The sequence below is a fragment of the Cynocephalus volans genome, chromosome 8, assembly GCF_027409185.1.
Source record: "Cynocephalus volans isolate mCynVol1 chromosome 8, mCynVol1.pri, whole genome shotgun sequence".
NCBI lineage: Eukaryota > Metazoa > Chordata > Mammalia > Dermoptera > Cynocephalidae > Cynocephalus > Cynocephalus volans.
This window is the reverse complement of record NC_084467.1, coordinates 76,145,032-76,169,146: the sequence shown is the minus strand read 5'-3', so window position 1 is coordinate 76,169,146 and position 24,115 is coordinate 76,145,032. Positions and strand designations below refer to the sequence as shown.

The 24,115-nt window shown below is 34.5% G+C and overlaps 1 protein-coding gene across 1 annotated transcript in view; it reads right to left on the bottom strand.

Moving 5' to 3' along the window:
• Positions 1-625: 625 nt before the first annotated feature.
• Positions 626-24,115, bottom strand: part of HS2ST1 (heparan sulfate 2-O-sulfotransferase 1) — a 190,445-nt gene continuing 166,955 nt past the window's right edge. The window contains exons 3-7 of the mRNA XM_063106549.1: positions 22,226-22,311; positions 11,417-11,555; positions 3,749-3,846; positions 1,941-2,098; positions 626-852 (exon numbers count right to left, since the gene is read on the bottom strand). Of these exons, the coding sequence (XP_062962619.1) occupies positions 626-852; positions 1,941-2,098; positions 3,749-3,846; positions 11,417-11,555; positions 22,226-22,311 (708 nt within the window). The remainder of the gene's footprint in view (positions 853-1,940; positions 2,099-3,748; positions 3,847-11,416; positions 11,556-22,225; positions 22,312-24,115) is intronic.

Sequence of the window (24,115 nt, the reverse complement as noted above, 5' to 3'; positions counted from 1 at the left end):
TATTAGTCATAGTTTAAATTGTTTTAACACTAATGATCATTTTTAAAAAATCAAAACCACCTACATAAATATGGGCAACCCAACTACAGCAGAAATTTTTTTTAGCAAACATGATCAAACATTCCAATAAAGTTCATGAGACATGACTCACAAAAACAAAGCACACACTGCTAAACAGCTGTTAACACTATTCAGTAGAGGTGTATAACCCATACCTTCAGTAAAGGCTGAAGTGGCAAATGGATTTATCTTCATTCATGGTTAGTTGAAAAAATGCTTTATCAAAAACAAGAGTATCAGAACCTTTTCTGAAATTGTACTTAGCCTTCTGATTAGACCTGCCCTGTGTTTACTGTAGGTGATGTACAGGTTTTTTCCCCAGGTAGGAGGTTATTACTCTCACCAAATTTAACCAGAAAAAAGAAAGATGCCTGAAACTTAAACTTCCTAGAACACTGACATAACAGCCAGTATCTACTTCCTTGATGTTACTGTCTGTGTCCTAACTTGGCTCAAATACAAATTGTCTTATACACCTATCAGCGACCCAGGCTCTGGAGCTGACAAGGAAGGTGAAGACAGGGTCAAAGGTTTAGTTCAAGACTTTAACTGTCATATCTTGTACTCAGTTCGATTTAGGATAAATCTTTTCATAGAAAAAGTTTTGTGCGAGGATGTAGAGGTCTCCATCTTTTTCTCGAACAGCATGCGCTCTGATGAATTGGAACTGCTCTAGTGCAAATTCATAGAACTCATTCTCCATTTTCCAAATGTCAGACTGCTGTAGTTTTGCAATGGTTTGTTTAGTGGGGAGTTTCTTCTCTGTGGTTTTCCTAAGATGAGATTTCTTTCCTACTTACAAAGGAAAAAAAGAAAAGGTAAATAATTCTTGGAGAACACACAAAAGACCAGTGCCTCTTTATGTGAAGAGATGGTTTAAGTTAACACAACACCCTGAAGGACAGGTAACATAATTGTCTTCTATTAATACAATTCTGGCAAAAACAGAACCCTAATCATACTAGAACTGTGATTTATTCCTTCATAATGTAAATCCATAACCTGTTATTCATTTAATGAGATGTTAAATAGTAAATGTAAGGACTGCCATGAAGTAAAGTGTAGTAAAGTGTAGGCTGATTCCCTCCCACAGTATATTCTCAAGTGCCTGGTACTCTAAGACTAGTTTATTTTAATTAATTTATTTGCGGCGGGGGATCCGAACTCTTGACCTTGGTGTTATCAACACCACGCTCTCCCAAGTGAGCCACAGGCCAGCCCTAAAGAGTAGTTTATTTTTTAAAATAGAATAAAACATCTATTGTGAAATGTAATTCTAATTTCTCATAACCTATATTATCTATATGTTACAAGCTAGGGCATATGCATACTCTAGGAAAAGAGTTCCTATGATTGTATCTTATCAAACAACAACAACAACAAAATCAGAATTAGATTGGACCAGCATGGTCACTTTCAGATATGTAATACTGTGAAGGCACACTTTAAAGCATAATGTAAGAGACATAGCACATAATGATTGTTATTAGTGTGATTCAGTCCCACCATACCACCCCTACTTTAAAATGGCAGTAGGCAGGGTTATGAGTGGAATACACAGTCCTAATGATTGGTATCCAGCATTACTGAATATTACACATTTCTAAGATTTATTCTATAGTTTGTGTAATTGCACTATTCCTACAATGCCTTCTAATTCTTATCAAATGCATGTTAATTCATTCAAAAAATATTTAATGAACACTATCTCTATGCCAGGCACTGTTTTGTATTGAAAATAGTGAGCAGAAACAGACAAGATACCTGCCTTTCTGGAGCTATTTGTTGTGTTTTACTGAAGAAACTTCAAATCATATATTCTTCAAGTTGCAAATAGAAAAAGTTAAGGCAAGCTTTAAAAAAACCCTTCATTTATATACCTGTACGATAGAGTTCTGTAGCACCCCTGAAAAACCGGGGCAAAGCTGCCTCCAACAACATGATAAAATCTTCAAGCTCTTCAGTAACTCCCACCAGAAAGTATTCATTAATTAGGTTATACTTGGCTTGATCCATAGCCCACCGGCTTCCCACATTCCTGAAACCAAAGAAAAAGAATTAAAAACCTGGTTGTGAAATCTGCTAGGTATTTTTGATGCCTTTGACACTGTGTATTATGGAGAAAATAGTCATATGTTCATCCAAAGCCTTAATGCCCTTTTATTAATGTCCTTTGGGAGGCACACCTGTTTTTAATTTCCTTTGCTTCCATCTCCAATTTCTGCTCAACTATGCAGTGCTAATTTGGACTTTACTAGAGGACTCTTAATATAAACAGTTTAGTTTGAAGGTAGTTAAAAAATGTATATATAACATATATTCCTCCCATCTGATTTAGTGTGAGTGCATTTAATTTTTTTAAACTACTCTAAACTAAACTTTGTTCATTTTAAGAGCTTTCTATTTCTAGTAAGGTCTAAGCAATTTGTGTTTAGTGCTTATATTAATTTGTGAGGTTAGGTGTTTTTTGTGTGTGAGCTTAGTATTTTCTGAAATTTCTGTGGAACAGAAAATAGGTAAGAAATGGTTCTAAGAATCTTTTATTTTTATTTTTGTTTAAACTGTCAGCTAATGCTGTTAATAGAAACCTGGCCCTAAATCAACTATACTTTTGTATCCTTTTTAGCTCTAACATTTCTTACTCCTAAGTCCAGCTCTATCTTTAAGTAGCTATGTGATCTTGAGCTGGTGGCTTTACCTTTCTAAATTTCGTTTTCTCTGCTATTTAAAAAGGGGGTTGGGGGGAGAAAGAGAGTTAATTAGTTGATTTCTAAGGCCTCTCTCCCAATTCTGTGAGTCTATGAAACATACTAAAGAAGTTCAATTAAAATCTCCTCAATAATGCCCAATAGACCAATACTCTATTGTTCTAGGGTTCTAAAGCAGGAATTGGCAACTTTTTCTATAGAGGGCCAGAGAGTAAATATTTTAGGCTTTGCAGATTGTATGGTTTAGGTCACAATTACTCATCTCTGCTGTTGTAGCATGAAAACATCCATAGACAATAAGTAAACAAATGAATGTGGCTGTGCTCCAATAAAAGTTTATCTATAAAAACAGGTGATGGGCCAAGTTTGGTGCAGGCTGTAGTTTCCCAACCCCTGTTCTAAGACAACGGTTGAAAACTGAGAAGACATTCTTCCTATAATTCCCATTCTTCTTGTGCTAGTATGATGCTCTGATATAATCTATTAAGTAAGACATTAAGTTTCACAGTAATCTAATAATATATCTCAAAGAATGAAGAAATTCCTTGCATTTCTCATTACAATTTTAAGGAAGAAACTAACTTTGAATGTGTTCCTGTTTTGTTTTGTTTTTTTCCTACTTTTCCTATTAAAAAGTTGAATAGAACAAATAAATATGTACAATTATTTTTAAGAACTGAAAACACAGCACATTCTGAGGAAATGAATTCCTTATTAAAGATAAAGTATCTATTTTCCACCTCATGTTTATTAGCAGATTTAAAGCACAACCATAAGCATGGCTTCTCTTAAAGTCAAAATGAGTTTAACAGTAAAATCAGGTGAACAATTTACCCACTAAGCTTTTCCTCGATATTACTTAATTACATGTTATTTACAGTCTTGTCTTCCATTGATTTCCCTATACCAAGCCTTTGTGAAATTCAGGTTACAGAGATAATAAGGAAGATAATCAATTTAAGCTAACTTTATCTCCCTACCAGCATTCTGAGCTGTGGCCACAGAAGAAGGGAATTTGAAGCCAGAGCTTCTCTGGTGCACAGTCTGAGCCGCCCTCAGCTACACATTCATCAAAGGTCTGAAACAAAGACACAGAGGTACAGGTAAGTCATAATTCCAAGTCTCAAGTATCAAATATCTTAATGTGGTAAATTATTAAATAAATGGGCAGGAGTGGATGGGATGAAATAGCACAGTGAAAAGGAAAGGCAGGTTACAAACCTGAGAAAAGGTAAACATGAATTTTTCTCACAACTTTGTTGTGAGAAGTCTAATGTTCATAAGAATTCTTTCACTGTATGAATAAAAACTTCCCCAGATAATAATTTGTCCTTGAAAATAAGTACTGATTTATGATGAATTTATGAATTTATATTTTCTTACCAAAGGAAATTTTCTATTTGTGATGATATAACATAGAAATACCAGAGAACAAACTTTGGAGGTTTGGTTGTGGCAGTGACACATGTGCAAATACCACCTGTTATCTATGTAAAGAGGAAGTATGAAAGAGTGGAAAGAGCACTGGTCCTGAGCCAAGGCTCCTGAGTTTCTAGAACCAGGTTTGACCCTATGTCAAGTAATTTTTTAAGGCCTCCAGGCCTCGCTTTTCTAATCTATACAATTAGATAAACTCAGAAGGCCTTCCAACCAAAAATCTATGAGAACAGGGACAAAAAAAAAAAAAAAAAAAAAAAAAAAAATCCCTAGAGTTAGCTATGGGTGGAGCTACAGTGGAATGATGCCCTGTACTCTGGCAACATTCAAAAGGCAATGGCAAACTGCAGCCCACAATTTATATACCCATTGTTTTTTGGTTTTTTTTAGATGACTTTTACCACAACATAATGAAAAGTCCCAGGTTCAGGAGTCAAACCCAAGTTTTGTGTTAGTTTCCTCACTTAAAAAATAATGGCATAATCTTATTTTGGGGAACTGATAAAATCATGAGTGTAAAAGAATCTACCACAAAGACTGGTTCACCGTAGGCATTCAATAAATGGGATGTGCTTATGTTTGTGTCTGTCTTCTTCCTAATAGTCAAATGCAATGTTTTGTTTGTTCTTGTACTTGATCTTCATAGCATTTGGCCCCAAACTCTCTTTTCTGAAAAAACCTCGTGGTCTCCATGCCACTAGTGCATTCTTTCCTATTTCATTGAACACTCCCCTTTTTGGTTTCTTTTTCTGGTTCTCTGTATCCTTCTAAATGTACTATCATTATCTTCTCTGAAGGCATATTTTGGTCTTTCTACCAAGTATGGCAGTTCCTCTCAGCTATCTTCCCTTTGCCCACTCCTTTCCTTAGCTCACTTTTTCATACTTTCCTGGCTTAATTTATAATTTCTAAGCAAAAGACGTCCAAATATATACCCCCAAGATCTATCACTTCTTATCGATCTTCTAATACCTACTACTGTGCATCTTAAATTTCCAGTGTTTGATATTCAGTATTTCTGGCAATTAAGATTATATTGCCTCTTGTAACTTACACTCAAGATCTCAGAACATTTCTTAATCTTTCTTCTCCCCCACCTCACATACTTGAGGTAATGTCTTTCTAATTCATCTTTCCTTTTTCAATCTTTACTTCCATCAAGATCTCACAGTATCATGTCTTGATTCTTATAACATCTTCCTAATTGGGCTCCTTTCTCATCTTTCCTTCTAATCTGCTCTGTACAGTTACCAGATGAATTTAAATTGTTACTCGTAACATCCTCTGCTCAGAAACCTTCAATGACTTCCAATACCTTAAAAAAAAAATTCCAACCTCTTTATTCTGGTTTTCAGGAATGCTTCATAATCTGACCTCAATGTGCCAGTCTAGCCTTATCTCTACATGTAACTTCCATCTTTACCAGATTAACCTGTTTTGTATTATCTCAAGCATGTCATGTGTAACCAAATCTATATACCTTTGCTGACTACATTTTCTTCCTAGTGTCTTCTTTCTACAAATCTAGTTTATATAAAGGCTATATTTCTAATGACTTCTCTGGCCTAAAGCCACTCATTTTCTTTCAAGTCATATAAATTAATTACATACTGCCTGTAACAGCTAGTTGTTAGGATCTGGATATGTATATATTATCTATACATACATTTTTATCTACATAACTTGCTTCATGTGCTTTTTTTCATGGGTGTTATATTCTGTCTCCCCAACTACAGTGAAAATTTCTTGAAGGGATCATGCAGTATGCATTTGTGTCCTCTACAACACATATTATAGTGCTATACAAACTGTTTGCACAAGTAATATTTGTACTGGAAAGAATGCACTTTGGGGATTTACATGAGTATTAAAGACATCGTTCTAGTGGAAATGAACACAGATATAGTAAAATTTTTTCTTGAAGCATTTTGACAGTCCTTTAGAGTTTTCCCAAATTCTCTTACTGTGTGTGTGATTTTTTTAAAAGTGAGAACACCTTAGCTTACACTTGAGACTCCATAAACTTCTTTCAATAGCCATTACATTATTTCTGAATTTTTATAGATGGTTTAACTTAGATTTACTAGTGTAGGCCATTTTCTAAAAAATGTTTTATTTATTATAATGCCAACTTGTAGCTCATTTAAAATAACAACAACAACAACAACAACAATAATAAAAACCCTTATGTGTCTATCTGTACCATGTCCTAATCTCCATGAACTTTTTGGCTCAATGAACTGAGTGAAGGTTTCTGATTACATGTCTATCCAATTTCTAACAGACCCTAGCTCATAGCATGCTGTCTCTGAAGCCCAGTAGAGACGTTCTGCTTCTTTTACAGCACTATCTGATTAGGTCAAAGATAGAAAAGAAATAAATTACTAAAGTGATTGTGGGTGAACTTATCATCTCTACCACCTTTCTACGGTACATGTGATTGTGTGTGTGAGATTCAAAGACATTAAAAAGACTTTGCTTAAATGTAAGAAACTAGGATATGAAAAGAGGCTGCAATAATTGTAAGTTTCCATAGAATTACTATTTAGATAACTTTGGAAATTTAAATGTATACTATAAAATTAAAGCTGAATTAAAAATGAATAAGCATGCAAGATGGCTATTTTAACCCAAATTCTCTAGTCAGCAAACTCCTAGTTCCTGTACTCCTGAAGTATTTTAGTACTGCAAGCAAAGAAAATTTGTAGATTTTCTAGAGATTTTGGTTTCTCTGTTTTAGCAGCATCTACCCTAATTCATCTATCAAATGTTTTATTAGACAATATAAAAGCAGAAAAGTAGTTTGGGTTTTTCTTCCTTTCTGACTCCTTATTTGGGAGAGGTGTTTCTCCCCTAAAGAACCAAAAGAACCCAAGGATGGCCAGTAGCAGGGAAGATGTTCAGGAAAAAAATCCTATGAATAATCAAAAATTGGTTGAACATATGAGTGTTCCAGATCTTAATATATAACAGAAATTCTCCCATTTCTACATAAATATTTGATGAGTAAAGTAAACCAAGTATTTCCTAGTGAAAGAAAAGAAATTAAGACAATTCAATACCATCTTTACAACATATAACATTATGGATCAATCCACTGCCTACAACAGTGACATCAGCACTTGGGCTTCTCTGTTCATACCACCAAAGAAGATTGTCACTCAAATGCTTGGTAAACGAAATTTTCCTGCTTACTTGCAAAGTTCCATCAGCATTCCAGACTCTTCTCCTCTCTCATGAAACCCAGTTCAGCACACCAGAGAAATGAAAAGTTCTTAAGATATGATTAGCTTTTATCTATCTTTAGAGCAATTCTTTGTGAACTAGATAAAAATGATTTTAAAAACCATCAAATATCAAAATATTCTTTAGACCATGTAGATCATTAGTTTAGATAATAACTCCTAAAATTGAAGGTTAAAAAAAATTAAATATAATTTGATGCTTGATAGTGATGGCAATTTATTTTCATTCAAATCCATTTCTGCAAATGATCTTGCTTCATATTTTATATAGAACACTGAAGAGTGAGCTCCCTTGATTTTCTACTTAGATAAAAGCTTATCTGCATCTGTAGCCCCTTATTGCCTCCATCTTTTAAAAAGTATTTCTTCTATCTCTGAATACCATTTGTACCGCCTTCTGAGACCCTGCTCCATCAATTTTTCTCCAGTTTCTTGTATCACTCACCCTCTTGCTCTCTTCTGATTTCATATGCCTAAATGTCTGTCATTTTAAAGAAACATTTACTGATGTTTCTTTTTCCTTTCAAAGCCAGGCTTCTATATTAAGAGTAGTCCTTCCACTCAGTCTCAACGTCTTCACTTCTCAGTTTCTCCTCAACCCTTTGGACTCCACTTAAACTCCTTTCTCTGAAGTTCCTAATGATCTCCCTGTTGACAAATCTAAGGGACAGTTTTCTTTTCTTTTCTTTGTGAGGCTGGCCAGTAAGGGGATCCGAACCCTTATCCTTAATGTTATTAGCACCGTGCTCTAACCAAGTCAGCTAACCAGCTGGACCTAAGGGACAGTTTTGAACCTTCATTTCACCAATCTCTTTGAAATTGAAACTCTCTTCCTATCCTTTTCAAGGACTTACCAGATTTGTCTTTTGATTCTCTGCCCTCAGTCTCCTTGGCATGCTCCTCTCTCTCTGCCTAGTCCTTAAATGTTGGCATTCCCCAGAGCTACATCTTTTTATTTTTCCTTTTTCATTTGATCATTTTTTTCACACTCTGTTTTCCAAGTGCAATTTCATTCAATCCCATGGTTTCAACTTCTACCTAATGTTGATGATGCCCAAGTCTATAATCTAGTCCAGACCTATTTCTTGAGGTACAAATACAATTTCTAGTGGATACCTCTTCCTACTTATACATGACTCAAAATCATGTCCAATTTGAACTCATCACCTTGTCCTCCAACTCCATTACAACTTACTCTTCCTCCTGTTTTCTTTTTGCTGAAAAGAACCACCTATGGTCCAATCAGAAACCTGGGAAGAAGAGAGGTCAGCTCTGACTCTGAGTTGTATACTTCGTGGATATTGGCACCTTTTATTGAAATAGAGAACACTGGTCCATGATGAAAAGTTATCAAACCTTAAAATTTTTTAAAGTTTGCCAATTGCAAGGATAAGATGTTATATTATATTGATTTCCTGTGGTGCTTTTTACATATAAAATACTCTCTAACAAGCAATAAGTTCTCAAATGCCTTTGTAGGACAGAATAGTAAAATTCATGTTCCATAAGAAAACATGATCAGGGGGGCCAACCCCATGGCTCACTCAGGAGAGTGTGGCACTGAGAGCGCAGTGGCACTGGGAGCGCAGTGGCGCTGGGAGTGCAGCAGCGCTCCCGCTGCGGGTTCGGATCCTATATAGGGATGGCTGCTGCGCTCACTGGCTGAGCACGGTGCAGACGACACCAAGCCAAGGGTGGCGATCCCCTTACCGGTCACAAAAAAGAAAAAAAAAAGAAAAGAAAACATGATCAGGGGTTGTCAATTGCTAAGGACTACAGAGACAATATTTTGTAAACTAATGTAGAATCAGGTAGTACTAAATATGGACTACTTCTAACCTCATATTATGGATTGAATTGTGTCCTCCCCAAAAGTTTAATGTGTTGGAGGCTTGGTCCCCACTGTGACAGTGTTAAGAGGGTGGGAAGTCCTATTATTGTAACTGAAAGGTGGGGCCTTGAAAAGGAGATTAGATTGTAGGACCATGCCATAGTGAATGGATTAATAATGGTGGTCAAGGGCATGATTTGGAGGGCTTTGGAAGGAGAGCACATGAGAGCCTCTCTCTTCCTCTGCTCCATTTTCTGCCATGTGAGACCCCTGCATTGCTGTAAAGCCACTACCAAAGAAAACCCTCACCTGATGTGATCACTGTCCTTTGGACTTCCCAGCCTCTGAAACTGTAAGCAATAAATTTCATTTTCTTATAAATCACCCAGTTCCAGGTATTTTGTTATAAGCAACAGAAATAGACTAATATACCTCATTACTATCTTTTGGAAATGAATACATATTTTTAAGTAGAATAAGCTAAATTCATTATAATTCCTAGAGTTGAATATTAAGTCTAGTTAATTTAGAGTAAGAAATACAAAAAGCAAATTGGGATAGGAATTATGATCTCTGCAACCAGTGAATACTTTTTAATAGCCGTAAGCTGATTCTCTCTCAGATTTTTACTTTATTATGCACTCTTTCCATAAGTGTAATCCCTTGATGCTCTGCTAGTAAAAAACAAAACAAACAAACAAACAAAAAAATAATAAAAAATATTTAATAATCTATTAGGTCAGTACAAAGCTGAAATAGTATAAAATAAATATTTACATATTTAGCAAAGTGTGAGTGATGAGAATTATAGGTTCAGATAATATTATTTGGAAGCCATAAGAAGAAAGGGCTATTGTGAAAGAATGACTAAGAGGCAAACCATGGCTATTCAAACTTGGGTACTTGTTGATATTTTCTCAAAATGAATAAATTGTGCCTGTCACTTGAAAGAAAACAACTGACAGTGTTGACAGCCCAGTGGTTCTCAACTGTGAGCTGTTCTGACCCCCAGGTGACATCTGGCAATGTTTGGAGACATTTTTGGTTCTTACAACTGAGGTGTGGGGGATGCTACCTGGTAGAAGTCCGAGATGCTGGTAAACATCCTACAATGTACAAACAATACTCCATGACTATTATCTGGCCCAAAACAACAACAGTGTTGAGATTAAGAAATCCTGTGGAAGCCAGTGATAAAAGTTAAGCTTTTAAGCAAAAATAAAATTTTGGAAAACTTGTATCTGCTACCGTAAGCTTGACAGTTTCTCAATACTAAAGACTTTTCTGATGAGATCAGTGGTGATATTAATCAATGTGAATTTTTGATACTATATAATAAAATGAATGTGTCAACCTTTGAAAGGTCCATATAACTCAGTGAACAATATGTTCCACATGACCAATGCATGATATTTCAAAATTATGCTTGCTTAAAAGACTCATTCAAAGCTTAAAATATATCAACGGATTTTAATGTAGCAGAGTACAAAAAGTTCACTTCTAGGGTTTCATAGATTCCACATTGCAACTAACTAAGAAACTACCACTTGTCAAGTTCTAGTGTAGTATTACAGAAGAATAGCCACAATTTTCTGAAAAGGATACTAAAATCCTCCCTTTTCCAATTACATATCTGTGTGAAGCTGGATTTTCTTTATACACTTCAATCAAAAGTACATAATGAAAAGAAAACTGAATTCAGAAGCAGGTATGAAAATCCAGCTGTCTATATTAAACCAGATACTAAAAAGATTTGCAAAAATGTGAAATGATGCCACTCTTACTTTTTTTTAGAGGAAGAAATGGATATTTGCATTAAAATATTATTTAATATTTATAATAAAACAAATATTCAGCTCTTGAACAGAAATAAGACATTGTTTAAAATCACAAAAAATTATGTACGTAACAAGATATCAACGATATACGTAGCCTTACTTTTGCTTCTTTATACTTTTTGGTTCTTTTCAAAATTTCCAAAATAAGCAAGTAGTACATTTATAATCAATATCAAATTTAAAAAGCACATCGTCCACTGCATTTCATAAGCAATTATCTTTATAAAAATCTTAAAAGTAAAACTAAATATTACCTTTTTTAATATTTAGTTTAATAATCTTAAAACCAAATATTACCTTTTTGTCTCCTTGTTTTCGTCTCCTTAACCCTGGTCGATAATCATCTCCAAATCTCAGAAAGTAATAGTAAGAAACTAGCCTCTCAATAGGATCCCTTATGACATTAATGTAAATTGGCTTCTTCTTCACACCAAATCTGAAACAGAACAAAATTAAAAAGGTGAAACAACACTTTCATTCTGTTTAGGGGGTGTCCTGCATTTATATGTAGAAGTCTGAGTATTGATCCCTTATGAAAAAAGAACATGAATTAATTTAAATAAAATAAAATATGTGGAGATTGGGAAATATTTTGATTATTCATGTCATAAATAAGAAATAAGAATTTAATAATTGTGGCTAAAGATAAAGGAAAAGAGGAGAAAATGAGAGAAAAATAATTTTAAACTTTACTGCCAAGAATTATAGAAAACATTTTAATTCTATGCCTTCATAAGAGTAAGTCCAAGTAGACAATTCTTTCTCAAATACATACATATTATAAAAAAATTACTAAGAAATAATTTAGTATTTATAATTTTTAAATGAACTTATAAAAAGTGCTTTATTATATTCTATAATCAATCATCTGGTGCTACAAAAAGCTTCAAATCTGCATTAAATATATAGCAATAATTGCTCATTTCTGGCTCACCATTATCAATTGACACAACATTAGTCATCAGAAGTGTCACCATTTGAATCTACCTTCTACTGTTGCTGATTTTAAAGACAAGACAGAAGTTAAAGACATTAAGTTTTCAGGATTATTTCCTTAGGAAATGAAAAGGAGTTGAGGAACACAGCAGACTTTTACTTCAGCAACCCTTGCAAACCCTAAAATTGTCTAACTGGCTCCCTGTTCTAATATCCTCCCCAGTCTCAGTCTTGAAATGTTACCATTATCTTGATTCTTCCCTTTCCTTTATTCTTAAAAGTTACTAAGTCCCTTTTGTAAGCTTTCTCACAGATTTATCCTGCCTTCGTCCTTGTCTTTTCTTCACCACTGCCATAACCTAGTTGGTTTTCTTACATCCAGTTTCTCTCCCTTTAAATCTACTTTCCATGCCAATTCTCAACTAATGTTCCTAAAACACCATTTCTCACATCACTCTTCTTAGGAATCTGAAAGAACTCTACTGATTAGTTGACCCCTTTGCCTGGTTATCTTATGTTTGTTTGCCTTCTGTCTTAGGTACCACCTTATTGATCTAACTTTCTTCAACTCTTCTCAAATAAGAAACCATCTATCTGTTATACTTAGGTCCACTTCCTCTTCCTCCCATGTATCATACTTATTCCTTTTTCTCCTTAGATGACTTTGCTCATTCTGTTTTCCTTAACTAGAATGCCATTCTCATTTCTCTATGCTTTCTTTCTCCATATTAATTCATTCAAAAAAATACTTTTTGTGTTTTCAATATGTCAGATACTATTCTAAATACAAGGCATATAGCAGGGGAAAAAAAAAAGACAAAACTCCTTGTCCTTCTGGAGCTAACATTAAGCAAATACGTCAGATGGTAAAAAGTACTAAGGAGAAAAATGCAGTGCAAGGGAGTAGGGAGTGCCAGGGGAAGTGGGGAGACAGTACAAGTCATAACATAGTCATGCTACACAACAAAGTTTCAGTCAACAATGGACCACATACATGACAGTGATCCCATAAGATTATAACAGAGCTGAGAAATTCATATCTCCTAGCAATGTCATAGCCATTGTAACATCATAGCACACTTAATTTTTTATAAATTTAGTGTACCCTAAGTGCGTAGTGTTTACAAGATCTACAGTAGTGTAATGTCCTAAGCCTTCATACGCACTCACTCATCCAGAACAATTCCCAGTCCTGCAAGCTCCATCCATGGTAAGTGCCCAATACAAGTGAACCATTTTTTATCTTTTATATTGTATTTTGGTTATACCTTTTCTATGTTTAGATACACAAACATTTACCATTTTGTTACAATTAACTACAGTATTCAGTACAGTAACATGCTGTACAGGTTTGTAGCGTAGGAGCCATAGGTTATACCACACAGCCTAGGTGTGTAGTAGGCTATACCATCTACGTTTGTGTAATTACACTCTGTGATGTTTGCCTAATGGTGCATTTCTCAGAACTATTCTCCATCATTAAGTGACACATGACTGTAGTATTTTTCAGGAGGGCATCACTGGTGTTATGTAACAAGGAGGCAGCCATTCAGGTATCTGAATGTCTTCGAAGTGTCTTGGAAAGTGTCTTGGAAGCATGAAGCCCTGAAGCAACTAAGTGCCAAGTGTTTTGAGGAACAGAAAGGAGATCAATCTAGCTGCAGAATCAGAGGGGATAGTAATAGAGGATGAGAGTAGAGAGGTGATGGGGGGGAGTAAGTGTAGATCGTTAAGGGCCTTGTATACCATTATAAGCATTAATTTTTATGGAGAGTCAGAAGGGAGGCTAGTGGAGGGTTTAAGCAGAAAAGTATCAGGATATGATTTATTTTAAAAGGCCATTGGCTGCTATTTTGGAATAAACAGAGGAGCAATAACAAATCTTGTAACCTCTCTTCCTGAGGACTCCAGCATACAGTGCTATCTGCTTTCATTTGATAGCTCTTGCACCCAGAAGCTATCGCTATCAGGCAATTTAACTCTTAGCTTGTTCTACTAGTGTTTCTTTTGTAAGTCTTTTCTCCCCAACAGTGTTATAAGTCACTTGAAGCATAGTACCAATAATGCAGTAAAAATTTCTTTCACAATTTTCTAAGAGGAAAACAGTATTACTGCAAATATATGGCACTGTCACATTAGGTATTAGAGTAGAAGCTCCATAATGGCAGGGACTGTTTCTCTCTTGTTTATGGCTTTATCACTAATGTTCAACACCGTGCCAAACACACAAGTGTTGAATATGAACAGAACTAGGTTGAACAAACTTTTGTGAATCAGCCACTTACAAAAGCCTATCTATGGGAGAGTGCACTCAGTAGTGAGAAGAGAGGAGCAAGGCTTCAGTAATGAATAGTTCTTACCTTAGGTGACAGAGTTGAGTGTCTTGTAACAGGAAGCTACAAGAAGGGGAGATTGCAGGACAACGGGATAATGACTCCATTCTTAAGGCTGTGGGATTCCCTGGGAATCCTATTGTATTATTAGTCACTGCCCTACCCTGAGCCATTCTCTTGGGAATTACCTCATCCCAGAAGAACATTTGCCTCCAGTGTTTCCTCTTTTCCCCTTGTCTCTGACATGTGGAGCAGAGAGCAATTCTTACCAAGCAGCAGTGAAAAGGGGATATAACATGTTATGAAACTCTTCTTATTGTTCAGGAAATGGTTGTCTGTGGGTTGGCTTTGGGTGGCATTTTTTATACATGAAGTATGATTTTAGTGAGATAATCTGTGAACTCATTCTGAAAATGGATAAGAACTATTACTTGTAAGTAAGGGATTGGTTATATAGATACGAAGGACTGAAGGCAAGGGGACTGTAAAAGAAAATAGGCATGATAAAAATAGCACCTGGGCCACTCAGCTCAGCCGGTTAGGAAATAAGAAATAATAAAGTTTGTTGGTTTAACTCTTTTGCCAACCAGGTCGTTTGTATGGGGGAAAAAATAAGCTCTGTGGTCACAGACTTCACCTTTAACCTGGCCAGTCATTTGAGCTGTTCCTCAGGAGGGCTCAGGTAGAAAAGCAGTAAACCCAGCTCTACTCAAGGAAAATAAACTATACTATATTGACTTGTTAGAACATGATCTTCCTGGAAAAAGAACAGCATATTTGCTAGGAATCTGCAGATGAGGATAAAGAAGGAAAAAATATAATCTGAGCAGCAGATCAGATCAGTAAGAAGATGTTTTAGGAACCTCATTCTTGCCATATCAGCATATGTGGTATGATAAAGCAAGGCTTTATCTAGCCTCATTTCTAGGCTTTATCTAGGCTCATTTCTTTACTACTACACTCTATAGACACCTTAGATAGAAAAGTGAACAATAAGAATGGTTAAAAGAACAAGTTCATACTCAGAACAGTTGTAAGGAACCTCTAAAAGGGAGAGATGATGAAGTTGAAAGAGGGCTGAATAGCCTTTGGGAAGCATTATGCTTTGAAATTTCTGGTTTGGACTAGATTTAACATCTCTACTTAAGCATCAGTCTCGCTGGGGACATTTGTGCCTTGTACATATTTATTCTGGAGTCTTTTAGCGCTAAAGGTTCATCAAATGTTTCAAATCCTAGTAGCAAGTTCCAATTGTCTTGTTTCAAAAAAAGTAAATGACCTATTGGTATTTGTTGGTCCTACTGATGAGAACGTGAATAAATGATTTTTAAAGTAATTTATTTCTTAAAAAGAGCTTTTGTCTACTATATATTTATTAGAATTGTTCAAATTTTAAAAAGTGTGTGTGTGTGTGGGGGGGATCTAACAATTCCAAATGCTGGTGAGGATGCACAGCAACTGAAACTCTTAAACACTGTTGGTGAGATTGCCAAATGATACAACTATTTGGGAAAACAGTTTGGCAACTTCTTCACAGTTACCTCAAAATCCAGCAATCCCACTTCTAGATTTTTACCTAAGAGAAATTAAGACATATGACCACAAAAAACCTGTAAGCAAATATTTTGGCAGCTTTATTCATAGTCATCAAAAGTAGGAAAAAACCTAAATATTCAGCAAATGGTGAGTAGATAGAAATTGTGTTACATCTATACAATGGAATACTACTCAGGAAGGAACGAACTCCTGATATATGGATCAGACTCAACGGATGTCAAAAGCATTACATTAAGTGAAAGAAGATAGAGTCGAAAGACTTGGTGACCAATAAAATATAGGTGGTGAAGAAAACAGTTGTCCAAGATGACTATAAAGTTTCTTGCTTGGGTGTCATAACAGATAAAAATGGGCAAACTTTCTAGCAGGGAATAATGAAGACAAAGATGAGTCTTGTGCAATGTCTAATTAACAACTGGAAATAAGAAGGAGCAGCAGAGTGTCTGTGGCCACCCTGAATGGGCCCAATCTCACCTGATCTTGAAAGGTGGACCAGCAGAGATTCAGAAAGGGAGAAGAAGAAAAAATCAGCTAGACAATATGGGAATTGAAAGAAGACAGAATTTTAAAAGAATTATAACAGAACTTGATATACATTATCATATATAATCTTCACAAACACCTCATGAAATAGTAACTTTAGTTATCCTTATTTTACAAATGGGGAAACTGAAGTTCAAAGACCTGAAGTAATGTGGCTGAGATCAGAGAGCTGGTAATGAGCAGAGATGGATGTAACTGCTGATCTGACTTAACACATTGTCTGACTCCACAGACTGCTCCTTAGCAGTCTACAGAATCAGTACGATAGAAAGAGCTAGGAGTACAAGGTCAATAAAAAGGCAACTCCCACATATTGTCTGTAATGATTAAAATAATTTTTAAAAATTTCTACAATGTTTTTATATACTTGTTCAAAGTTTTAGAAAATGGTGCAAACTTCAATTGGTTCAGCAAAGAAGTACAAGGTAAAAAAGACAACTTCACATCAATCTATATACTAACAAACTATTTAGATGTAAAATATTGTCACATTATTACCCTCTGAGATATTTCAGACATGGTGAAGGATTAAGTTGTTTGTTTCTTGTCCTAACATTCTTGCTTCTTTACTTATTCACCTTATTTGTTCTGAAAATGACAATAGAGATAATATGGAGAAACTAAAATGATAGCACTGAAAACTTATTCTTCATTTCCAGGGACAACCACAAAGGTACATATCTGATGTATGCCTGAATAAAACTGTCTGTTGTATCAAAATTAATTTTCAAATATCTTTCTAAGAGAGATGCTGACATGTGACCTTGACATACCTACATCATAAAAAAAATCAGCAGATTTGATCAAAAGTACATTAAAACAGTTTTCTTTTATGTTTTGCTTTTTAAAAAATTTTTTGCCTGCTGGCCGGTACACGGATCAAACCCTGGACTCTGGTGTTATCAGCACCACACTCTAACCAACTGAGCCAACCCCTAAAACAGTTTTCTTTTAGCTGTTCATTATTCATTATGAAGCGAAATGTTTATTCCTGAAAAAGCATTTTTGAAAGAGATGTTCTACTGTTTTTCTTTTCTAAAGTTTGAAGAAAATCAAAGTGGGGTTATAGATGCTACTGACAAATGAATAGTATGAATTTAAAAGGGAGGGTAATCTGTAATATTTTCACTGTTCATAACAAAACATAATGAACTAATAATTATAGGAAAAATGGGGTTTTAGTGAACTCATTAAAGTCAAGAACTGCAACTTACTCAACTTTGTATTTCCTGTACAACAGATCATTCTGAAAATGTCCAACCTATACAATTAAACTGGAAAATTTATAAATTTATGACACTAATTTATCATATCTACATTTTTCTAAAATTGTGTGGCCCACCAGTTAAAAAGAAAACAAAGTAGTAAAAGAACATTAACAGGAAAAATGGAAAGGAACAAGAACTAGAAAATATGCTAAAAAATCAAAGAATAGGATTATAACAAAAAGTAGCAAGATAGAATAGGAATGCAAAAATGTAAAAAGGAATTATTTTTATTATTCTAAAGTTCTCAAAAAACAAATAAACACAACCAAAATATGACTTAATCACATACAGGCTTGCAAATATGAGGGTACTATAAAAAGTTCATGTAAAAACAGAATTAAAAGATAATGCTCCCGAGAAATCAAGAAAACCTGCCCATTTACAATAGCCACCAAAAAAATAAAATACTTAGGAATTGAGTTAACCAAGGAGGTGAAAAATCTCTATAATGAGAACTACAAACCACTGCTGAGAGAAATTAGAGAGGATACAAGAAGATGGAAAGATATCCCATGCTCTTGGATTGGAAGAATCAACATAGTGAAAATGTCCATACTACCCAAAGTGATATACAAATTCAATGCAATCCCCATCAAAATTCCAAAGACATTTTTCTCAGAAATGGAAAAAACTATCCAGACATTTATATGGAATAATAAAAGACCACGCATAGCCAAAGCAATGCTGAGCAAAAAAAATAAAGCTGGAGGCATAACACTACCTGACTTTAAGCTATACTACAAAGCTATAATAACCAAAACAGTATGGTACTGGCATAAAAACAGACACACTGACCAATGGAATAGAATAGAGAATCCAGAAATCAACCCACACACTTACTGCCATCTGATCTTTGACAAAGGCAACAAGCCTATTCACTGGGGAAGGGACTGCCTCTTCAGCAAATGGTGCTGGGATAACTGGATATCCATATGCAGGAGAATGAAACTAGATCCATACCTCTCACCATATACTAAAATCAACTCAAAATGGATTAAGGATTTAAATATACACCCTCAAACAATAAAACTTCTTAAAGAAAACATAGGAGAAACACTTCAGGAAATAGGACTGGGCACAGACTTCATGAATACGACCCCAAAAGCACGGGCAACCAAAGGAAAAATAAACAAATGGGATTATATCAAACTAAAAAGCTTCTGCACAGCAAAAGAAACAATTAACAGAGTTAAAAGACAACCAACAGAGTGGGAGAAAATATTTGCAAAATATACATCTGACAAAGGATTAATATCCAGAATATATAAGGAACTCACACAACTTTACAAGAAAAAAACAAGCAACCCAATTAAAAAATGGGCAAAAGAGCTAAGTAGGCATTTCTCTAAGGAAGATATACAAATGGCCAACAGACATATGAAAAAATGCTCAACATCACTCAGCATCCGGGAAATGCAAATCAAAACCACACTAAGATACCATCTAACCCCAGTTAGGATGGCTAAAATCCGAAAGACTCTGAACAATAAATGCTGGCGAGGTTGCGGAGAAAAAGGAACTCTCATACATTGTTGGTGGGACTGCAAAATGGTGCAGCCTCTATGGAAAATGGTATGGAGGTTCCTCAAACAATTGCAGATAGATCTACCATACGACCCAGCTATCCCACTGTTGGGAATATACCCAGAGGAATGGAAATCATCAAGTCGAAGGTATACCTGTTCCCCAATGTTCACTGCAGCACTCTTTACAATAGCCAAGAGTTGGAACCAGCCCAAATGCCCATCATCAGATGAGTGGATACGGAAAATGTGGTACATCTACACAATGGAATACTACTCAGCTATAAAAACGAATGAAATACTGCCATTTGCAACAACATGGATGGACCTTGAGAGAATTATATTAAGTGAAACAAGTGAGGCACAGAAAGAGAAATACCACATGTTCTCACTTATTGGTGGGAACTAAAAATTAATATATAATTCACACACACACACACACACACACACACACACACACACACACAAAAAAAAAAAAAAATCCGGGACAGCGGGGGGAAGAAGATATAACAACCACAATTACTTGAAGTTGATATGACAAGCAAACAGGAAGGACATTGTTGGGGGGGAGGGGGGAGGGGGGAGGGAGGGAGGTTTTGGTGATGGGGAACAATAATCAGCCACAATGTATATCGACAAAATAAAATTTTTTAAAAAAATAAATAAAAAAAATAAAAAAGATAACGCTCCCCATATAGGCCAGCCACCCTCCACCAATCCCCCCCAAAAAAGATAATGCAAATCTTTCCATGAACTTTTTGAAGTATCCTTGCAATATGTGCTGCTTAGTAATCAGTCTAAACTAGAAAAAACTTTACATTTTTTATTTCCCTATCTTATTTCCTGAGTTTCCTAGGGCTCACACTCTTTTTAATGTCTCTGCTAAGGCAACTGAAAAATTACGTGATTAAGTATTTCTTTCACCAAATTCACCATTAAATTACTTCTCCTGAGGGCAAGTTATTTAACGGACTCCACAAAGTACTATGCCAGTCAAGAATATGTTTTGAAGAATAAAGTATTTTAAAAATTGGTAAGGTGATGTTTCTTTCCTCTTCCTTACTCATTCATGGAGTATATGGCTATCAAGCTAAAAGATATTTTAAAAGATCCTAGTACATACATCAAAATATATTTCTGCTAGTTGATTTTGTTTAGGTATTTGTTTAAAATCTTGTAAAAGTCTATTAAAAATTTTCACAATATCTTTCACTTTCAATAACATGAGACCCACTATGAAAATATTCAAACCCTTAAATGTTTATGCCAGTATTTAATAAGATTAATATTTTCAAAAAGCTTTATACTTTTCAACTGCAAAAACTCCAGCATACACCAGAGCTTTGTTCTAAGTAAAAGCCTTTGCCAAAAGTAAAAGCACTCAATATATAATTTTAGTAATGAAAACCTAAAGTATTAGAAACCAAGTTGTATGTGGAAAAAAAATAAGTCATTTAGGTGAAAGGGTAACAAACATTCAATTCAAGGAGAATGCAGCCCTGAGGGAAAATATGCATATGAATGAAGTTTATGAAATTGGTTCAATGCCTCTGCAAAGATAAAATAATTAGTTTATTTTAAAGCTGCCTTTAAAGTGATTTCAATATTGCAATATGAATTATTTATAGAAAAATGTACATCTAACTTTAAAGCTACCATTTTATTGAAAGATACTGAGTATTACGGGATAAACTAGAAATGGGAATATATCATTTTATATGTGTAATATTTCAGTGATTCCTTTTTAATTACATGGATTTCTAAAAAAGTTAAGATTTATTATCAATCTGAATCAGTAATATTTCATTCTACTCTTTTTCTTTTCAAATTTTATAAGTTAAATTGAGAGTGGAATATCATTTTCATTTTAAATTTTACATTAAATACCTTTTAAAGTTGACAAATACATGAAGATGTATTACACTCTTAAGGCATGACTACTAATTCAAAACTGAGTGACCATGTCTAAGCTTAAATAATAGAAATATATATATTTTTAGTGTTTTTGAAGTCAATGTAGAGTCTCATTAAGGAAAACATTTGTTTCTTGGTGGCTGGTCAGTACAGGGACCAAACCCTGAACCTTGGTGTTATCAGCACTATGTTCTAACAAACTAAGCTCATTAGGCCAGCCCTCATTAGGGAAAACATTTCGATTTGAGGTTTTACTGTAATGGTACTATGTGTACTACAAAAAAACGTTCAAATGGACACTCAAGACATATATTTAAAATATTCCTTTTGCTCAATTTTCTGATCAATACTTAATGTAGCACAGACTCTGGAGCCACATAGTGATTGAATACTGTAAATAGGCCTGTAGTTTTCTGAACTTTTCTTGAAAATTATGACAGAAATACCCTGATCCCACTCTTTTCCAAAAATATGGGATATGAGACTTATTTATCTCCAATTACAGGCAAATTCAAACATAAAAGAAAATTACTAATTGGTTTAGAAGTCTCTTCTCAACACATCATAATTTTAAAGCTAAAACAGGTAGCCCAAGGGAAAGTATATGCTTTACTGTGTCTTGGCTGAGCTGAGTGAGGGCTTCTTTGCTTTCTCAGTTCTCACTCGATGTGGTGAGTCACAATCTGATTAGCCTCTAGGTTAAAAATTGAGCTCTCCTGAAATACTTTCATTCTGGTTGTACAAGAAACATACACATAATGATGATAAATAACTTTAGATAAATAAAGAGTATTAACTAAATTTAACTTTGTCCTTAATTCTTATAATTAATATGAGAACTGCCAATTTATGAACACTAGAGGGCAGTAAAACACTAGATGGTATATTTAAATTATAGAACTAAAAGTAGCAAAGGCAAGTCAGTATATTCTTTTTTGGAAAATCAAAATCATAACAATTTAATGAATTTATTTCTCTTTAGGTTGCTAAAGTACAAAGCATTCTTTATAAGTCATTTTAGGTGTAACTTACTTTGTAAAATCCAAATAAGAAATGTGTCCATGATAAAACCCTGGTTTCATCTCTTTCCAGGAAGTTATATTCTTTACAAAGCGCACCTAAAAAGGGAGAACACATTCATTACTAAAGTACAATTTAAAGAAAATTAAATTGGATGATAGCAAAATAATTTCCATTCAGGAATTTAAAACCAATCATGCCATTTTGACTATCACAGAGCTTGAAACACAGATTTGGACTAAGGAAAGTGTGGAGTGTAATCTGTAACTACTAATTCAACATAGAGCTACTATCACTGCACTCAGAAAAGAATGAAAGATGATTGTGAAAATAAAATCACACAATGCAATAATAACAATGCTGTATGGTGAATACTTTTACACGGGGTAGAAGAGTGTGTGTGGGAGTGTGTAACCACATCCTACCATCACACATGCTGAAGCAGGAATAGTGTAGTACAGGGACATTCTATGCATGTTAAATGTTTTCTTCCCAAAGGTTTGTTATTTATAAAAATTAATTTTTATTAATGACTCAACAAATAAAATTAAAACTAATCCTTAAACCAAAATGATTAAAGAAAAGATGACTATTATCAGAATATTTTAAGGGATTAAGAGCAGATATCATAAGCTTATTAATAAAATTAGAGACATGATATAGGTCAAATAAAAAATTAATATCTAAATGTCATTTAGTTTATTGGGATTAAAAGTATACAAAAAGTTAGTTAATATGAAAAATCCTGTAAGTATAAATATATTAAATTTTTTTAAAGAACTGGTTAACATAGAACTTGATAAACTTACGTATCACCAGCTGCAAAGCAGTGATGCACATTTTCTCAAAGGAAAATGGAATAGATTTTTGATAAGCAAATCTTTGTATGATAAATAAAAGTGGTTAAGAATCTCTTCTGGAGACTAGATACAATGCAGAGAGTGGGAGTGGGGGTGGTAAGGCCCAACACCCTAAACTGCACTGAAAGCATCTGTAAACTGTGACCTCAGCCTCTAAAGCACAAGACTGTCAATTGCATAATTCTGATAGTTTAACAATCTTTCATTCACATTTTAAAATAGAATCAGTCACATGGAGATATTCTGGAGTACATCACACTGGATTAGAGTCAATAAGCTAAACGACAGTAAATGCTGATGGCTTCCTTCTAAATAAGGCCTATTGGTAGGGTTGGGAAAGGAAACAGTGCAGATGCAGCCATATGTCAGAGAATGGGAACTAGGGAAAAATGAAAGGTTCTGGGAGAACTTATTTTTTAAGGGAAGCATTAATAACTCATATACTAAGAGAAATAATGGAGCTTTTTGTATGGAAATGAAATAAGCCTTACTTAATACCCTCTCCATAAGCATACATACCCTTAAAATAAAATCTGGAAACTGAATGCAGATAAAATTAGGTTGCGTTAGAAAATGCACAATTTCATTTTAGCAGATATTTTTAATTTTTTCCCCACCAAACCAAGAGCCAAATAAATGTGTGATTTGATGTTCTCATATTTTTTTCCTTTTTGTTCTTCAACTAATGCAGGAAATAGAAGAAAATAATAAATGGCAAATTAAAAAGATACAGAAAATATAAGATAATCTAAAACCTGAATCCTTAAAAAAAACTTTACATATTGAATATGAAAGTCCTTATAACTGCCAGTAAGTGGTAAATTATTTCATATAAACCTTTGGTTCTGTGAAAATCCATTCCAGTATTTCAGCAAAAACTGAGAGGTAAATAGAAGACAAGGAGAATAAGGAATTGCAGGTGGTGGTTGAAGGGAGCTTAAGACATATTTAGCAACTCAGCTCTATTTTCTGGAAGCTGAGATTTAATAGGAACATAGTGGTGGTATGGGATGGAAATGAAAGGAAATGCTAAATTGAAGTC